Source organism: Polyodon spathula, chromosome 5, assembly GCF_017654505.1.
Source record: "Polyodon spathula isolate WHYD16114869_AA chromosome 5, ASM1765450v1, whole genome shotgun sequence".
Classification (NCBI taxonomy): domain Eukaryota; kingdom Metazoa; phylum Chordata; class Actinopteri; order Acipenseriformes; family Polyodontidae; genus Polyodon; species Polyodon spathula.
This window is the reverse complement of record NC_054538.1, coordinates 6961464-6981850: the sequence shown is the minus strand read 5'-3', so window position 1 is coordinate 6981850 and position 20387 is coordinate 6961464. Positions and strand designations below refer to the sequence as shown.

The 20387-nt window shown below is 37.0% G+C and overlaps 1 protein-coding gene across 2 annotated transcripts in view; it reads left to right on the top strand.

The window, feature by feature from the left end:
• Nucleotides 1-20387, top strand: part of LOC121315494 (peroxidasin-like) — a 69980-nt gene that overhangs the window by 16301 nt on the left and 33292 nt on the right. The window contains exons 2-4 of one of the 2 annotated variants that reach the window (XM_041249623.1): nt 5798-5869; nt 6830-6901; nt 17230-17301. In XM_041249623.1, the coding sequence (XP_041105557.1) occupies nt 5798-5869; nt 6830-6901; nt 17230-17301 (216 nt within the window). The remainder of the gene's footprint in view (nt 1-5797; nt 5870-6829; nt 6902-17229; nt 17302-20387) is intronic. The other variant, XM_041249624.1, reaches the window with a different exon arrangement.

Sequence of the window (20387 nt, the reverse complement as noted above, 5' to 3'; positions counted from 1 at the left end):
TAATATGAATACAAAACTATGAATATAAAAACGGTATGCTATAGATAATGTGTGTGTGTGTGTGTGTATGTGTATATATATATATATATATATATATATATATATATATATATATATATATATATATATATATATATATATATAAAAATTAATTAATGCTGGGGCAAATATTCAAATGAATATTTTTTGACAAAAACAAATATTCACCAGAATTTGTGCAACCGTTTAAAAAACTGGCAAATGAAAAAGCTGCATGTGATATGTGAGAGTAACACATATCAAAAAACACTGAATCAACACAGCAGCTCTTGAGCCTCTATTTTAAAAGTCAGCAAAAGGAAACAAACCAGGATTGTACGCATGCATGTAATAATCTCTATGGAAAGCCATCTGTGACAAAGGCGTTGTGCTACTTTAGAAGGAGCCAGAATCTAATGGGACAAAGGCAAGCACCGCCTTCTGAAATGCCTTGCTTAAAGTGCCCAACATCAGTTAGGGTTGATATTAAAACAACAAAAGTAGGGAAATGTGATGACTGAAAATTATTCTTTTGAAGTAAAGGTTTTGGTTGTCTGGATGAGGAAAAAGAAGAAATAGATGTCCACAATTTATTTCAGCATTTTTTTTTTTTTTAAATTTGTAGACAATACTATCATAGCATGAATATTTTTTGTAATAAAATTGCGGAAATAAATAATTGTAGACATCTATTTCTTGTATAAAAAAAAATAAATAAATTTGTCCTCACCCACAAAAGCAAAACTTTTGCTACAATGATTTTTCCTAAAATTCTTTAAGAAATTTCTAGAAATTATACATTTTTATTGGGGTATGTAAATTTCTGACTAGAACCAGGTGTGTGGTTTTTTTTAAATTTTCTTTTTAAATCATTTCAACATTTTGCATGCATCCAAAAACCTAGCTATATTTGCTGTTGTACTGTTAAGGACATGTCAAACCATGTTGGTCTCCTCAGTAGAAAACATCTGTTTTTATCCACTTGCACAATTCTACATCCTCTAATTTCCTCAACATATGACTTAAAATTAACAGAAGCTTTTCATTAACATGTGAAGAAGAAGAAACAACAAGAGAATGTGCAGCTCTATGTGATCCAGTGCAGTGCTTGTGTTTGGGGACTTGTAAAAGCTGTCTAACCTCAGTGCTCACATTGTTAGATCAGCTAAAATTGTTCAAATCCCTGTTTGGGAAGTTGCTCAGAGAATATGATCAACTTTTCAGATGTTTTAGACTGGAGCATGCCAGTATTTTGTCATGCATGCAAGATGCAATTAATCACTTTATTTTTAGCTCATCTCTAGAAATGTTGTAGTTTTCAAATAAACATGTATTCCTTTTTATTGTATTCTTTGAAGTTCGGTATTGTTTTCAAAGTTTTTGTTGAAATGTGTTGCATGAGGATTTCAGATGTTGTGAGTGATAGCCAATGTTTTAACTTTTTGAATGTTTTATATAATTTTTTTTTTCTTTTTATGAAAAACTTAGTTAATGCATCAGTTAGGGTTGATATTAAAACAACAAAAGTAGGGAAATGTGATGACTCTGCATTCCTTCCCACCCCCTTATAAGCAATGGAAAGGGCAAGGTAACAGGAGCAACTAGACAGCCATCTTCAGTTAAGATGAACAAAATACAACTCTGCAGATAAGCCAGGAGACATCCCATCATCACGGTCCACTGGGGTTATGACCTCTAGTGCTCCCTAGAGACCTACTGGGACGCTGCCGAGGTTGTCAAGGAAGGTGTGTGTGTGTATATATATATAATTAAACACTGACACTGACTTTTATATATAATGCACAGGATTAGTTTTTCTTCACACACACACACACATATATAAGATATGTACATATCTTTCTCAACAGTAATCCCTCGTTATACAAGCGTAATTCGTTCCTTGAAAACTGCTCGTTAGGCGAAATCTCGTATAACGGAAATGAAATCCCCATTAGTTCCCATGTTACAATCTTCGATTGGTTCCAGAGCCCAAAAAATGTCCTCTTCAACACTCAAAATTCCCCTTAATAAAGGACAGAACGGTATCTAAATATGAAATCACTGAAATTCTGTATCAATTATTAAAGAAATTTAGCCTAAAGTTGTTAATTAAATGACAAATGAACAATCTCTTGCGGTATGCACGAATCCCCCACAAATAAAGACCGGGGCTGACACAGTTTTCTTTCATTCGCTTGTCATAGCGTGAGAAAACGTACGCTATAGTAAATATTAATGAAGTTGTAAAAACGCTAACAATAAATAACGCACAGTTATGAAAAAGAAAATTAATATAGAATACTAAATATACAACAAATTAAAAAAAAAAAAAAAACAGTCAAGTAAATAAGAGATAGCAGAAGAGAAAAAATTCTTCAGCTGACAACAAATCTTTAACTGACAAACAATGTCTTAATCCTAAAGTAACACCACTCGCCGAAAAAGTCTTGTCTGTGCTGGTGTTGTGGTGGAGGCGTTGTTGTAATTTGTAGTCAGTTTGTAGTCAACTGACTACCGCTACGCACGCGAGACAACACGAGAGTGGCACAAAGACAAAGAAGGCTCCCATGCTGGGATAGCGGCGGTGGTGGTGAATGCTGTGACGTACGCCTTGCGCAAATGCAATCCAATCGGCCGCTTTGCGAGCTCCCTTCTCGTAAGAGCGAAAGTATGCTTGTTTAATGGAAAAACAGGTATTCATTTCTGTGTCTCGTATAATTGAAATCTAGTATATCGATAGCTCGTATAGCAGGGGATTACTGTATGTGTGTGTATATATATATATATATATATATATATATATATATATATATATATATATATATATATATATATATATATATTACACACACAGTACCATTCAAATGTTTGAGTACACCTGCTTGAAACCAGGTTTTTCATGATTAGCTATGCTTTTAACTGTATAAACTTGTCTATAAACACTTAATATTTCATTATATGATACATGTACTTATATTATGTACATGTATCATAAGTGAATTGCATTAAAAAATGTAATTTTTAAATGAAAATGTAAATCTTGGCCTGGGCTGTGTGCAGTCGTGCATTGTCATGCTGGAGAATGACGTTACTGTGGTTCATGAATGGGATATCATGAGGGTGTATGATCTCATGACAGTGGCGCTGAGCTGTCAGGTTACCTTGAACATGAACAAGGTTGATTCTGCCACTGTCTGAGATTGCTGCCCACAACATGACACTGCCACCACCAGATCTGTCAACCTGTTGCACATAGTTGGCTGTATACCCAGACTCTTCCATCTGCACGTAGAAGCAGAAATCTGGATTCATCACTGTACGCCATGTTTGTTCATCTTTGTATGGGCCATACTCTGATTGTGACACCACTAAAGTCGTAGTCGACAATGTTGCGGCGTAAGAATCGCTCCTGTAACTGGCCTTGCTCGGATACCTTTTGCTACCCATAGGCTATTTCTGACAGTCTGGTCGGAAGTTCTACGCATTCCTGGTACTGCAGATGTTGTAGAGGTTGCAGTGGTGAGCCTGTCATGTAAATGACGTTGGTGTATAAATCTGACCTGGTCTGCAGTCGTCACACGTGGTCTATCGGATTTTGGGCAGTCAATTGTTGTTTGCATTGCTGGTATCGGTGCCAAAGTCATCCTAAAGTGCTCTGGGAAAAATTCAGATGCCGTGCCACGGCGGACTGAGATTCGCTGATTTCCAAATGTCTAATAGCATTATTCTGTTGAGCCTCAGTAAGTCTAGGCATAACTTCAAATGTCTACAGTGAACACCAGTAAGACATGCAAGCTGAGAGTCCTCCACTTTTGTAGCCACATCTCTGCATGTTACACATGCAGTGAGTGCACGTGAATAGTGCAGGTCTTAAGCAAATGGTGTTAGTTTTGGGAATAATCGCGTGTTTTGGCGTACGTCATGCGTTTTCAATCCTGACTGTGACACTGTCAGCAAAACGGGTTTAAATAAAATACAATTATTTTGATCAAGTTTTGTAAATTGAAGAAAAAATATCTGCTGTGCTGTTTCTTTTTTTGAAGAGTAAAGCTGTAAATGTACTTTTAGACAGTGTCTCCCTGCTGTTATAACCTTTTATCCACTCTGATCTCATTGTACAATAATGTTTATACCACAAGCATGGATTTATCTAGCCTGGGATACATTTTTGTTATTCCACTTCAGTGGGATGCATAATTGGAATACCATGCTTATAGGCAGTAGTTTCAATGGGTCTTTGCTTGCATTCCAATCCGGTGGTGTGCTGCTGAAATTTAGAACAGAGCTGCACTTTGGTAGTTCAAACAGTACAGCCACTGATACGTGGTTTTATAACAACTTGTAAAAGTGTCTCAAATAATTTCAGATTTCTATTGTTCCTTTGATTTGGACTCAGATTTCCTTGAGAACGAGGTTAGTCAAGAAATGCCAGTTACCGATCTGCCTGCGTCTGACTTATCCAAACAGTCTGTACCCCTTCATTAACACTGGTAATGGTAAGAAACAACAGAGAGACTGACAGACTGAACTCAAGGTTCTATCTGAACAGACGGCTGTGAAGAGGCCATAAACAGGGTTTGAAATGAATCCGTGTCAAAGCATAGTCTGTTGACAATGAAAGTAAAGATTGGTAAAAAATTAAATATAAAAAAAATCCAAATTTTATTGCTATTTTATTTTAAATATATACTTGTGGTATAATTTATTGAAACATCCCCCTGTGGTGAATAAAAACCATATACCACAAACTACACTATGTAACACAATTTTTGTTCCTGGGTAGTAAGTGTTATTTCCTACTTGCTTATGCATCAAAAGTATAGAAAATGGCTGTTATTCCCCACAAACTGATTTTGTGACCAGGACAGGTACATTTCAAAATATCACTATTTCCAATGAGAAAACAGGCGAATTTGTGTCTTTTCATTCACATAAAGTCAGAAAAAAACAACATATGAATCCAAATTAACATGTATTTATACTAAAGTAATACAAGAATGACTACAAAAGATTTAGAAGTGAGTAGTTTTTCGAGATTTACGATTATACTGTAAATTTACAGTATAATCGTAAATCTCGAAAAACTACTCACTACAGGGTGCTATCATTCAGCATCCTCTGTGTATTTGAACAGTGCACATCTTGATAACATGTTTTCAGTAGTAGGATCAATTTTTCCGAGTTCACCTTGGATGTCAGTAAGAATATGACCTACACTATGCAATGTTAAGAACTTGTAGTGCAGACATGGGACGCCATGGTAACACTGCAGACATATTAGTCATCAGACCTAGAGATGAATGCCTTTTGTTATGAAATGTGTTTATTTGTGTTGTCTGGAAAGCTTTACCCTGCCTAAAGCAGACTAGCTTGAGGATAAATCATGGGACAATCTAGTTTGGGTGGCTGTATTTGGAAAGGGGTTTTGAAGTTAACCAAATTTAATGCTGATGTGTTTTCATTTAGTCTAGTACTCACACCTGCAACCCTGAGGGTATGTTGCTGTCGCACTTTTAGGCAAAATGTCTTTACAGAGTACATTTATAGTAGTGTTACTTTATATGATGCCCTGGGATATTGACTTGTTGCAAGTATGAAGGACTATTCTTTTTCAAGTAAACACAATGGTTACTGGTCTGAGCACCTGGCAATAAAACACAATGTAAATGATCTTGCTTTCAAACTTCATACATTAATGACAACAGAAACATGATACGCTTGCATGTCTTTATTGTATATAGAGACATATAACAATAATTTGTTTTCCTTTTCTTTTCAGAGACTTGAGGTTTAACAGAATAAAAGATATTCAGCCTGGCTCTTTTAGACGACTTAAAAATCTCAACACACTGTAAGTATTGTTTTGTTTGTCAGTTTGACACACTTTTGGGTATTGTCTTTCAGATGTGTCCGTCCTCGACAGCTATCTTCCTCCTATTGATGAGCAGTGACCAGGTAGACTGCTTAGCAGTTGTGTTTGGTCTCCATTCTGTGACGTCGTTTCTGATGCACAGACACCATCCCTTACCATTCTACTACTTGATTTTGTTATAATTAGAAATATCTTCTGAATTAGAAATGCTCTACACCTTGTATTGAGCATTCTTGTAATCTCAGCAGTTGAACACATGACATGACAGTCCACATGACTCTTCCTGTGCTTTCCACCTTCTTTTATAAAGGTTTAGTGCAGTTGTAAGTGTAGCACCACTATAGGTACAATAAGGCTTTCCTCCTTTTTTGGAGCGTGCTGCTTGAAAAAGTTTCCAAACAATGTTTCCTGACAATTTTTGAAGAAACGTGTTTCTGGAGACACGTTTCCTCATGTATGCAGGGCTCAAGAACGGCAGCAATTATCACAAATCCAGGAGGTTTATTTTCTTGTTTCACTTTGATACATTTGCCCAATTAACACTGATTGTCCGCACTTGAGCTAAATCAGACGATTTTAATCTGTTTGTGCTGCACTAAATAATAATAATAATTGATTTGGGGGTGGGGGATGTGATGGTTGATGATGCCCAGGATGACAGTTTGTTATTTTTATGAGATTATTTTTTATTTAACACCCTGTCATGTCTGTTTGCTTGACCATCTTATGGCCATCTGTCTAATCCGCTGTGTAAAAACATGCGTTATAGACAAGCCTGTACCTATTTCAAATATGACTGCAGATTTCCTACTGTACATTCTTTCCATAAAACAAATGATATATTATTTCTTTCCAACAGAATGGTCCCTAAAATTATTGCAAGGCAGTGTTAAATGTTTTTGTGGTTTTTTTTATAATGTGTTCATCTTTCTCTTGTAGGCTCCTGAACAATAATCAAATCAGAAGAATCCCACGAGGAGTGTTTGAAGATCTGGAGAACCTTAAATATCTGTGAGTGAGGGGGCAACATCCATTACTTTTGTTACAGTCTTCTTCATTTAATGTGTTATTCATGTATCAAGTACTTCTATGCCATCAACACCCTTTGTTTTAAGTCTGTTGAACGTACTGTAGTACTGGTGCAGGTTAGCTTTACCCACTTTATATGGTCACTCAATTGTTAGCAGCAGTTGTTGGCATTCACAGCAACTAGAAGGAAGTGAGAGTATGTTTCTTCCTCCACCAATATCACCCCTGAAACTAACGTGTAAAATCGGGAAATGGATCATTTGCACCCAAATTGTTAACTTTGTTTATTTAAAATAATAATGATAAAATTGATGAATTCCCATTTTAATTCAAAGTAATAAGCTGAAAATGAAGGGCCTTGTATATAGTTAATCAATGCACAAAAACAGTCTAAGGCAGGTGGATGTTTAAAACACATTAAATGCAGTGTTTGTGAATGATAAAGCGGTCCTCACTTAACCGATTCAGTGATTTAAAGTTGCATCTGGTAAAAGAAAAGATCTCCTAAATAACAATGGGACTTTTGAAATGTTCGTTATCTCTCCTTTTTAATTAATAATGGCTTTAGTTCAGTTTAAAAACAAATGTATTTTAGTGCATTACGGCAAGTATCAGGAAATCTTAAATTCATTTTAACGTATTGTGTTCTCTGAGGTTGTGGGTCGCCAATGAATACTTGCTTTCTGTCCACAAATGGAATAAATATACAATAGCTGATTGGCATGAGTATGTCTTAGAAGATATTTAACTGCAATTTGGTTGTTTATAAAGTACATTTCAGGAGGCGAATGACAAATGTTGCACTGAAAAGATACTTAAATATATGTTTAGAAATTTGATTAAAATGGAAGTAACTATTTGCTGGCAGCAAATTTAATATATTTAAGATTCCAGTCACTAAAAAGGCTACTGCTTTTTACGATTCTATGATTTTTTGTCTATTTTATGCTAGCATAGTATCTGTTTGTCAGAAGCACCGTGGTTTAGCCAGCCATGCACGGCATGAGAAAGTTTGCTCTGTGTTTTGACATACTGTGTATTGTAGTAAAAAGAAAGTAGAGCCACTTGTGTGGTTTATGAGGGATGGACTGAATCTACTGAATCTTTTGAGGTTGTGGGGAAGTTAGCATTTAGGTTCAAACTAATTGTTGCAGATTGAGGAGATCCAGGAGAGACAGGTTCCAGAGATCCCAACATATTTCTGAAGGTGGTCAATAAGAACGCCATGATCTATGGTGTGAAATGTGACTGTTAGGTCAAGGAGGACAAACACAGAGGGAGCACCAACATCAGCATTATGCAGGAGATAATTCACAGTCTGGAGCAGAGCAGTTTCAGTACTGTGGTGTGGCTGGAAGCCAGACTGTGGAAATTCAAGCAGATTGTTATCCGAAAGACGTTTCATCATCTGACTGACTACAGCCCTTTTGAGAGTTTTGGAGAGAAAAAGGAGATTGGAGATGGGACGGAAATTAGATAAGTCAGCCGGGTCAAGGGATGTTTTTTTGAGTACCGGTGTAACTTGGGCAAGCTTAAGGGCAGCAGGAACTGAGCCAGAGTCCAGGGACAGGTTGAGAGTGTGCATAATGGAAGGAGCAAGATCAGCAGCACAGAGATGGACAATAGCGCGCAGATTCTCGACAGCGATTATCTAGAGGGCGACTTACTTGAGTATAGCATGGGGTTTAGAAGCAAGCAGCGAGTCAGGTTGAAGTCAGATGCTTCACCTTCTGTGCACATCCAAATGTTTGTTTTCTTTAAATAGGCTTTATAAGAAACCACTATGAACACACACACAGAGTGTTTGGTTTTCGCCAAACATAACATTTCTCATTGAGGCCAAAAAGTTCTACCTTTGACTTGTCTGTCCAGAGAACATTGTTCCAGAACTCTTGTGGATCATCAATGTGCTCTTTGGCGAACTGCAGATGAGCAGCAATGTTCTTTTTAGAGAGCTGTGGTTTCCTCCTGGCTATCCCCATGAACACCATTCTTGTTCAGTCTTTTTCTGATAGTTGAGTCATGAACACTCACATTAGCCAAGGCGAGAGTGGCCTGCAGATCCTTGGATGTTACTCTGGGTTTCTGTGTGACTTCCTTGATGATTTTCCAGTTTGTTCTTGGAGAGATTTTGGTAGGACGACCGCTCCTGGGTAGAGTGACTGTGGTCTTGAACTTTCTCTAATTGTAGACTGTCTGACAGTGGATTGGTGGAGCTCCAAATCCTTAGCAATGGTTTTATAACCCTTTCTAAACTGATTAGCATCAATACGTGTTTTTCTGAGGTCCTCCAAGATTTCTTTTGATCGTGGCATGACGTGTTTCCACACACCTGTATGGTGAAGACCAAACTCGCAAAGTTTCTTTATATATTGATCTTTATATAGGGTGGGGCCTCCCAAACGCACCTCTTAAGATCTACCTAATTATTTAAACACCTGATTCTAATTATCCCCTTAATTGATCTGATAAAACCAGGGGTTCACTTACTTTTTCACATACCCTAAATCTTAATTACTCATTGTTTGTCTAGTTCATATATCATTTTGTGTCAAAAGACATGGATTTGTTTAATATAAACCCTATGGATAGTTAAGAAAAGGTTTTGATTCAAGAAGGCTGTCATGGTAAAACTATGGAATTTCTGTAATTATCATTGGGGTTCACAAACTTTTTCTCGACACTGTATATTAGCCCAAATATAAGGCAAGGTTTTTTTTTTTTTTTTTTTTTTTTTTTTTTGTTTTTGTTTTTTGTAATGAAAATAAAATTTGAAAAATACGACTCTCCAAGTCAAGGCTGTTGCAAAAGTGTGCATTGAGTACAGTACACAGTAATAATAAAAATGAATAAAACTAGCTGCAGTGATCATGTGGAAAAGAGTGGATTGAAAAGGGGTCAAGTATCGGAGAGATCACAAATAAGTTATGATGCACTTTTTAAGATCGTAGTTATAAGCTGATTCATCCAGCAATTATCGTGCTGCTGAAACATCTGTGTCACCTAAAACAGCACAGGCGGGGGTAAAACAAGTGCTATTGAACACCTACTCCGGAGATCATTTTGTGGACTGCAGGTTAGCTCTTAATTCCCTTGCTTACCTAACGAGTAAGTTACAGTATTTCGGTTACATCACTATTTTTGACAGAAACCTGCAGTCATAATATCGGTACTCGCTTATAAAATTATATAGACACTTTAATTATTGTGTGTGCATCATCAGGACACAAAACATGTAACTAGTTCTTATGGCATTATCATATTGGGATATAAACCTGTATTTCTGGATTACAAACAACTATCCAAACTTTACTGCATCAGAAAATATGTACCACGGATGTAATGGTGAGGTAAAGAAACGTTTATTTTTCCATATTCATTGCTGAGGTTGTCTTGTCAGCTTTATATATTGAAAAGATTTCTTTGAAAAGATTTCAGTGTCACTGTCAGTGGTCAGCTGTTCTGTGACACTGTGTCTTGTGATCAGACCAAATGACAAAAATGGGTATTATAGGCCATAACAGACAATCACTAAACTATATAAACTAATTACAGAGTATAGATACTGAAGCGTATATTTTTGGTAATCAAACACATTACAGTTTTGGAAAATACATTCACCATGCAGTGTTGCTGATCCGCCACAGGTTTTGCAGTCCTCAACCCTATTTCTTGTCGATCCCCATTTAGTCGCTGCCTGTGTTGATCAGTGGGATCCCGCTGCCTCGCCAGTGGTTAAGAAATGTAGGGTTGTGGCCCCTGTTACCTAAAATTATTGGGCCTTCGACTTCATCTTCGATATTTTCAGTGGCCGTCGCCATGTGTGTTTACCTTTTTGTAGGTAACTTCCGTTTTTTTCTGGCCAGCAAGATTTTTGAGTGGGTGTGGCCATTCACCACACAAAGTCAGTCATATCTTTGTTGTTTATTAATATTTTTAACCTTGTGTTTTATCTTGTGTTTGACCTGCAAGGTACACTAAGTTTGATGACAAATTATCAGGTTACAAAACAGTACTGTATCAGTTGTGAACGAATCACTAGTGGTGCCAAAAAGCTGTTCTTTTAAGCGAAATTTGTGTTCCTTTAGGCTGAGTATTTACAGTGGGAAAAATCTGTTTAATTTAGGTGAAGTGTTCTCTTAGGAGTTGTTTCTATACGTGGACTAACAGTCACAGAGGGACATTCCACTCCAGGGTCTCAATTTTTGAGGTTTAATTGGTTCAGCTTAGAACATAGTTGGTGCAAAGCCAAGGACTGGAAAGGTCAAAAGTAGTCATTTCCTGTTTGCGACCTGAAGTTAGCAGTGCCTGAAATTGTGGTTTAAAAAACATTCTTGTAACTTTACTTTAAATCACAATTTTAGTGCAATTTTAGTTGTAAAATGACAGACCCCCACTAATGATGTCACAGGATGTATTACTAGCATCTGAAGTTAATATCTGTGTGTAGTTTAGTCGTGCATTACAAGACTCCATCTCCACACAGGGAGCTGTATAGACTGTGTCAGGCGGGCTTTGTTTTTTACAAGCACTTTTTTTTTTTTTTTAATGGCTTTTTACAATTTTTAAACATACATCAAAAAGTCTGTGAAACACTTAGAAGAAACAGCAATATCTTGTCTTGGTAAACAATGTTAATGTACATTCTTAAATATGTAGGAAAAAAGCAAATACAAAACCCATGTTCTCCAATCATTAGATTATGCAACGTAAAGCAATTTTAAAATACCATACTGCTATTCTACTATAGTTACATCATAAAATAACCTTTTTTTGTGTATTTTTAAATATGGTGAAACAATAGTGTTGTCCTTTTTAATTGTGTTATTTAGTGTTTAAAATGTGTTCTTTTTTCATTTTAAAACTGTTCCATTCTTTTTTTGGATATTTAAAATGTCCTTGGGAAAGGCCTCTCTCAGTCAGTTTCATAGTTCTCTGAATAGTCCTTCTTTTGACTGGGTTTTTTGAGCTTCTGTGTCATAAGGTTAACCAGACATCCTGTCTTAGACTGTGTTGAAGCTTGCTTGTCAAGTGCTGTGTCAAACCCTTTACTGTGCAGTAGCTGGGATGCAATGGGCTCTCCAAAGGTTCCCAGCCCAAAATTACAAGGCATGTTTTTTTGCTGGAGTTTATCTCGTAGAACTTCAGAGAAGACGTCTCCAGGCCAGCGTAGGGCTCCTCGTAAATCATGTTCTGGAAAATCCTGCCTTCGTTTCCCTTGTAATCATTTTGTGAGGCAGGCAAGACAGCGGTTTAGATGGGTGGCAACTTCTGGTGTACATTACATAGCTCCAATTTTTATGGGAGGTTTTCTTGGACACATGCATTAAATGCTAGACCAAGTAACAGGGAAAATAATCTGGTTTGTTTGCTCCAGGAAAGATTGTCGTACACTATGCACAACAAAAAACAGACCCTGATTCATTGGACTAGGGCAGTGGTTCTCAAACTTTTTGGACCACGCCTTACTTCCTCTTGTCTGTGGCAAGTCACGCCAGCCCCCTCATCCTCCCCACGTGCATATACCGGTAAAAATATATCCAACATGTCACTGGCTTCTCTGTATGTCACTGCTGTTATATTTTTTTTCTTTTGTACGGATACATTGTTATAAGAGCAAACTTAACAATGCAATTAATAGTTTACCGATAATGTCCAACGCTTACTAATGTTCACACCACGTAGTAAGTCAATACATGCCCCCCAGTTTGAGAACTGGACTAGGGCATGATATTAAAAACAAACGCTTTCAAGTATAGTAAACTTGTATGTACAGAAACATGGTGGTCATTCACACACTCACACACACACACACACACACACACACACACACACACACACACACACACACACACACACACACACACAACACACAGGATTAACATGTTCAGGTGTTTATATTTATCAAATAGTTTATATTTATCAATTAACAAAATGCAAAGTGAGTGAACAGAAGAAAAATCTACATCAAGTCAATATTTGGTGTGACCACCCTTAGCCTTCTAAACAGCATTAATTCTTCTAGGTACACTGTTTTCTGCCAATTCTGAGCTGATAGCATTGCTGGACATCTTCCGATTGCAAGGGGAAGTAAGCATGATATGTCTTTCATCTGCTGCAGTAAGTTTCCTTGGCCGACCACTGCGTCTATGGTCCTCAACGTTGCCCGTTTCTTTGTGCTTCTTCAAAAGAGCTTGGACAGCACATCTGGAAACCCCTGTCTGCCTTGAAATTTCTGCCTGGGAGAGACCTTGCTGATGCAGTATAACTACCTTGTGTCTTGTTGCTGTGCTCAGTCTTGCCATGGTGTATGGCTTTTGACCGTAAACTGTCTTCAGCAACCTCACCTTGTTAGCTGAGTTTGTGCTGTTCATCACCCAGTTTTATTCCTCCTACACAGCTGTTTCTGTTTCAGTTAATGATTGTGTTTCAACCTACATATTGAATTGATGATCATTCGCACCTGTTTGGTATAATTGTTTAATCATACACCTGACTATATGCCTACAAAATCCCTGACTTTGTGCAAGTGTACCTAGAAGAATTGATGCTGTTTTGAAGGCAAAGGGTGGTCAAACCAAATATGGATTTGATTTAGATTTTTCTTCTGTTCACTCACTTTGCATTTAGTTAATTGATAAAGAATGAAATCATCGTAAAAAAGTGTGGACGGATTTTAAAATGTAATGTAATGACATACTCAACACTCACACACCACACACACATATATATATATATATATATATATCCTATATTTTTTTTTTTTCTGGGATTTTTTTTTTTTTTTTTTTTTTTTTTCTGGCAGCCTGTGGATCAAACTTGAAGGTTGTCACTAATCTTATTTTTAGTGCTATTAAGAGTTTGGTTATTTATCTTTCAGCAGTATTTTAATGAGGACGTTTTTGATGCATTAAGATCTACTACCTCGGCTCCCATCTGCTTTGCAGATGTGTTTTGTTTTTTTTATGCTTTGCCCATAGAGTATAGATTGGCCTCTTTACAAATGAAAATAAAGCTGATATCTCCTTAATAATTTGCACAGCTGCACAGGCCTCTCTTTACAAAGCAGTTCTTTAGAATATAATGTTGTGTTAATGCATGCTACAGTTTATTTAAAGTGAGTAGTTAATACTGTATCCTTTTTGTATTTCAAGTTAAATGCTCCTTTTAAATGGAAGCAGTAGTTTGAAACTGTGTTTAAAATGACCATCTATTGTCATTGTTCACTTTCCTCAATTATCACAATTCCTCAACTGCTGGAAGTTGTGTGTTGTAACAAGTTAATCAACCTCTCTCCATATCTTTAATATGACTGGGTGTGGGCTTCTGTGTTTTCATCTCTGAATTGTAGTGTCTGTCTTTTATCAGGGTAAAAATATATCTGGGCATTGCAAACTTTGAGCTGTTATTCCCTGTTTGACTTTGACACCTTCATTTTAAGAAGACTTTTTTTAAAACTTCATCCTAATGATTGTATTATTTAGAGAATATAATGTAATTCTCAATTTTATACAATATGGAAATATTGTATGTGTGTGATATATATACACACACACACAAACACACACACAGTGGTTTGCAGAAGTATTCACCCCCCTGCAAAGGAAAACAGATTAATCTCAGTCGCATAATTATTCAACCCCTTTGCTACTGCAGTCCTAAATCAGCTTAGGTGCAAATGATTTGTTTGAAACGTCACAAAATTTGTGAAATGGTTTCAGCCTGTGTGTACTCAAAGTGGTTTAACTTGTAGATAATTTCCCTCAGGTATATAAAGACTTTCAAGCTGCAACTCACGTAGTGATCCAACAAAGCAACCATGAAGACCAAGGAGCTTTCGAAACAAGTCAGGGGTAAAGTGGTAGAGAGGCACAGAGCAGGAGAAGGTTACAAGAACATTTCAAAGGTGCTGATTATCCCTCTCAGCACAGTGAAGTCCATCATTAAGAAGTGGAAAATGCATCATACCACCCAGACACTACCCAGATCAGGTCGCCCTCCCAAACTGAGCAGCCAGGCAAGTAGGAAACTTGTTCGGGATGTCACTGTGAAGCCAAAAATGACCTTGAATTCTGTGTCTGAGATGGGAGTCGGTGTTCACACATCAACAATAAGCCAGTCCCTACACAAAGCTAGCCTGTAAGGACTGGTGGCAAGGAAGAAGCTATTACTCAAAAAGTCTCATCTTAAAGCATGTATGGAGTTTGTGAAAAATCAGGTAGATGATACTGCAGACATGTAGAAAAAGGTTTTGTGGTCAGAAAAAAAAAATTACTTTTCAGTCTAAATTCCAACTGTTATGTCTGGCGCAAGCCCAACACTGCACATCACCTAGTCTCCACAATCCCAACTGACAAGCATGGTGGTGGCAGCATCGTGTTATAGGGATGCTTCTCTTCAACAGGGACTGGGAAGCTTGTCAGGATAGAGGGGAGAATGGATGATGCAAAGTACAGGCGAACCCTTGAGGGAAAACCTGTCTAGTCAGCCAAGACTCTGAATTTGGGAAGGAAATTCACATTTCAGCAGGACAATGACCCGAAGCACAAAGCCAACTCCACATTCGAGTGATTGAAAAAGAAGAGAATGAATGTTCTTGAGTGGTCCAGTCAAAGTCCTGACTTGAATCCAATGGAAAATTTATGGCAAGACTGGAAAGTTGCAGTCCATCGACGATCCCCAACAAACTTATCAAAACTGGAGCAATTTTCCCATAAAGAATGGGCAAAAATGTCACCATCCTACTGTGCAAAGCTGGTAGAGACCAATCCAAAAAGACTCATAGCAGTAATTGCTGCAAAAGGTGCGTCTACTAAGTACTGACTTAAGGGGCTGAATACTTATGCAACCAGTAAATTTCATTTTGTACATTTTCTTTGTAAGTTTTGCTGACATTTAACCTCCTCCTCATATAACAGTGTTCAGTTTAACCACTACAGCTTTGAATAAAAAAAGTTTGTTTGAAAAACTGTGCATGTATTATTTGTAATTCAACAAAATGTGACATTATTGGTAGGTGAATACTTCTGCAAACCACTGTGTATGTATATATGTGTGTGTGTATATAAAATAAATACATACACTGGATTCTGCTGAGTCAACGCTCATGTTTGCTCTATCACTCCATTCCCATTTAACACTAGAACCGCTACAGTTCTGCTCACCACCTGCAGTCATTATGAGTGTTACATTTTAAACAACATCTCTGTTAAAGTGAAAGACAAACTATCCGATACAACGTTTTATTCAAGCACGTCATATCAAAAATCAGCACAGCTGAAACGCCGTATTTAAACATAAAAGGGGTTATTTTCTAACTTCCCACATATAAAGCACTACTTCAAAAACCGAAAAACTACAATAAAATAATCATTTCAAAAGAATCTAGTGCGTAAACAGGTATATGTAAATACAAAACGGTTTAAGTTAAAACGTCTTTTCTCTTGCATGTGTGCCACTCGGTGCAGCACAGAATCCATGTTGAGCTGCTGCAGCCTGCAGCTTTGCAGTTTTCTCATCGAATGTTTCTGCTGAAGCGCTGTGGCTTCAAGATGAAATCTCTCCCACTGATATTTTCCCCGGTGCGTTCCTTGTACACAACAAAGGAATTGATGGCTGCCAGGTCCAGTAGAGATAACAACAGGCTTGTATATAAAATAGAATATTGTAGGTTATATTCAAAATAAAAACATGTATTGCCAAAGTCAAGGTAGAGAAGGGATTATAACTTTTTTTCTTTTTTTGCGATCCTGCCTTTCAAACACCATCAGGGTATTTAATACATGTATTTAGGAAGTCGAGAACGGACAATCGTGTATCTTTCACACACGCAGAGTAATTTTACATTTTAATGTTTACTTTGTATTTCACCATTTCATAAATGTGACTGCATTTCTTGATTCTTTAATGTAACTAACTGTGTGCTGTGTCTTGAATTCTAAGCATGCTTAATTCTAAACGTAATCTATCAAGCTAATGTTAAAAATATTACAGTAATATGATATTTCGTCTTGAGTCAACGCCCCTTCCCCACTTTTGCCTTAACATGAACTCTATGCCCCCAGGGCATTGACTTGGCAGAATCGTGTGTGTGTGTGTGTGTGTGTGTGTGTGTGTGTGAGTGAGATTCAACTTTACAAAGCAAAATGTGTGACCTCTACAGGGTGATGCAAACCCTTTGGCCATAGCTACAGTATGTTAATAAATGCCTTAACGTTTGTGTTCCAAAATGATGCGATTTTTGTTTTTTTCCCCTGCCCTATTTGAGCTCCTGTGTGTTTACTAATATGACTGGTTATTTCTTGTTTCAGCTATTTGTACAAGAATGAAATCGCATCAATTGACAGGCAAGCATTTAAGGGACTTGTCTCTCTTGAGCAACTGTAAGTGCCTTTTCCTTCTGAGTTCTAAACCTCTTCTAGCACAGTCATGTGTGTTTGGCTCACCTGTGCTTGAGTTCTGCATGTTTTTTGTGTTGTCTACATGTAGAGTGTGTTTTGCTTGCATGTCTTGCATGTCGTGACATCACAATTCAGTTTGTATATGTTTTTTGTTAGATAAAAAGAGCATGTTTCATAACCCATAAAATGTTATTTACTGCCTGTAATAGAATGTGAAAACAAATATAAAAGCAGCTATTTTATCTAAACTACACTTAATCCCTCCCTGAGTCTAAATGGGATTAAATTGCATCAGTTTAAATATTTCATATGTTTTATTATTACATTTGAATGTAGACTGCAGTATTTTGTCTTTTACAATAATTAAGATATAATTATTGGAGTCTGTGACAATATACCTGAGAATTACTATAGTAAATTATTTAGGCAGCAGTATAATCATTGAATGGCGTAGCTTTGTTGTACAGTATTGGAAGTGATAGGGTACAGTATGTGAGGGAAAATAGGTGGGTTAGAAAAATGTAGTGCTTTTGTTTTTCTGGAAAGAGATTTATAATTATGACAAGCTTGTACAATTGTACTCTACTTTTCGTTTCCGGTTCCCAATTGTTATACTGCCTACAGTATTTGAAAAAAGGCCCTTCTGCTCGTTTAATGACAAATTATGAGCCAGGGAGTATATAAAGGTCAAGAAATGCCATTTTTAAACTATAAAAGGAGCTAGTTTTCCTTATTTTGTTTCGAGGCATTCAGTAGGTATTTTGACTGAAGAGTGCTTGGTCAGTGCTTATGAGTGAAAATTAAGTGTTGTGTGACCCTTTTGCTTAGTCAGTGGGTTGGTTGGGACTGCAGTTTAGGTGTGGGCACCAATGATGGGCAGCTACATTAGCTGCTGAATTGGGGTGGAGGTGATCGTCCAGATTCCTGTAAACCCAGGGACGAGCTGCAGTCAAAGCATCCGAGTCTGAGATGAGGAGGATCTACAGAAGAAAGAGTATCCTGTGATATGGTCATTGTAGGGACTGGCAGCTGTGGGTCTTCTAGAGCAGTGGTTCCCAACCTTTTTCAATGTGGGGACCACCTTGGTGTTTGGGTTCTTCCCATAGACCACTTGCCACACATTTTTTCACAATAGCATTTTAAACTCATTTGTATGTGTATAAGTACATGTAGATAGTATATAATGTAATTAAGTAACCTTTCCAAAAACGTATATAATATGGAAATAGGAATATTCTGTTATCTGTGGCAATACTGTAGCACATATTTTTATATTGTTGAAAATGAAAAGTACTAAAACTCTGGTTTTAAATGGTTTTAAATTGTTTGTTTTAGTTTAGTCATTTATGCTTAAAAGGCTGGGGAAGCCAGATTGTGTGTGTGTGTGTGTGTGTGTGTGTGTGTGTGTGTGTTTCTAAATAGTGAGCACAAGCAGTAGAATGAGCACGGATTAGAAAGGTGTGTATTTGCGTGAATGCTAGCTGTAGATTTTATTTTTTGTATTTATGTATTTATTTTTTTAAATAATGCTGGCTACAAAACAAAAAAAAAAGTGCCTTCATAATGTGTAAGTTATTTAGTTAGTATTTGTTTCACACTGGAAGCTGTTTCAGTTAATAGAAGCTTTTGAAGGTGATGCTACTAAAAATGTATTTTTTTTTACAGTAGCATCTTGGAATTGGTGTCCTTTTTTCAGAACACTCCTGGGGAAAATTATCAAGTACTAGAGAAACCATGTAAACGTTTTGCTTATACGTTGCTGTTTAGGCAAATTACGACATTCTTTCACCTGAGTGATTTCAATGACATAATACAAGTTTGTTCTCAGTGTCTTTATGAGCAGTAACAGACACTACCCTTGATTATTTTCTCAAAAGAAATATTTAAAAATAAAATCGTTCATCCATTCCATTATTACCAGTAATAAGGACAGAAAACATAACTGACAAATTTAGTTTATGAAATAGTGTCTGCTTATATCCACACATTTCTTGATATTTATAACTGTTGTAAACATATGTTAAAATGCAAGATAGAATAAATGTTCTAATATAACTAAGTTGAATACATCAGATTTACAGTATTTTCCTGTTTATTTTCTTAGCTGTAAACAGATTCTTGTCATGTTTTGTTTCGCTGTGCTGCAGGAAATGTCTCTGCTTTTTAAAAATTAAATGCCCGTCTCAGTGAAGTCACACGAAAAAACAAAAAAGCAGGCAGTGAAATTCAGTCCCTCCCCTATGCAATGATATACGCGTACAAGCTGTACTGCAATGTATGGTGGCCCAGCAAGTCAGAGAAATCAAAAGTGTGTTTTATCGTGTTTACACGATCACAGGTCCAGAAAGACAGTTCTTCAGTCTGATCGTGTTTGCACGATCACAAGCTGTTTGTTTGTTTTGTTTAGAACTGTGTAACCAAAATTTTGGGAGGAGTTTGCAGAAAACCTGAAGTTTACTTATGGCCCAAAAGTGGTCCGTGGACCACAAGTTGGCAACCACTGTTCTAGATCGTTCCATTGCAGGACCTTGTTGGAAAAAAGTCTTGCAATGGAATGATATGAAGGGGCCGTGGTCGGGTTGAGGTAGAGTGAAGTCTGTGCTTCTCCTGTCACCCCTGAGGGTTTTGTTTGAAATACCTGTGTGTTAGTCGTTTTGCATTGTCCACCACACAGTCTTTTAGTTATTCTATACAAATCCCTGCTAGAATAACCCGATTTAAGAATAACATAAAACAAAAAATAAAACATATGCCTAGCTTCCTGTTCTACAGATGTGTTCATTGGATCAGTTTTCCTGCTATACTGTAAATCTTTCTTTAAGTGGGAAACTATCACTTTGCTCCATTAGGAAAATGCTCTCCTGTGATATGTGCTTTAATATTTGAAATCCTGCTGCATCTGAATTGAGTTTAGGTTCCAGACATACCAGCTAAAGTCTGGGAAGCAAGTATGCAAGTACAGATAGGCGCCAATGAGTACAATGGCTAGTTTCCACTCCCTGTTTTTTCAGTGCTATTAATGGCCTAAGGTTGTATGGGCCAAATACTGCAAATAATTTAGTTTGCCT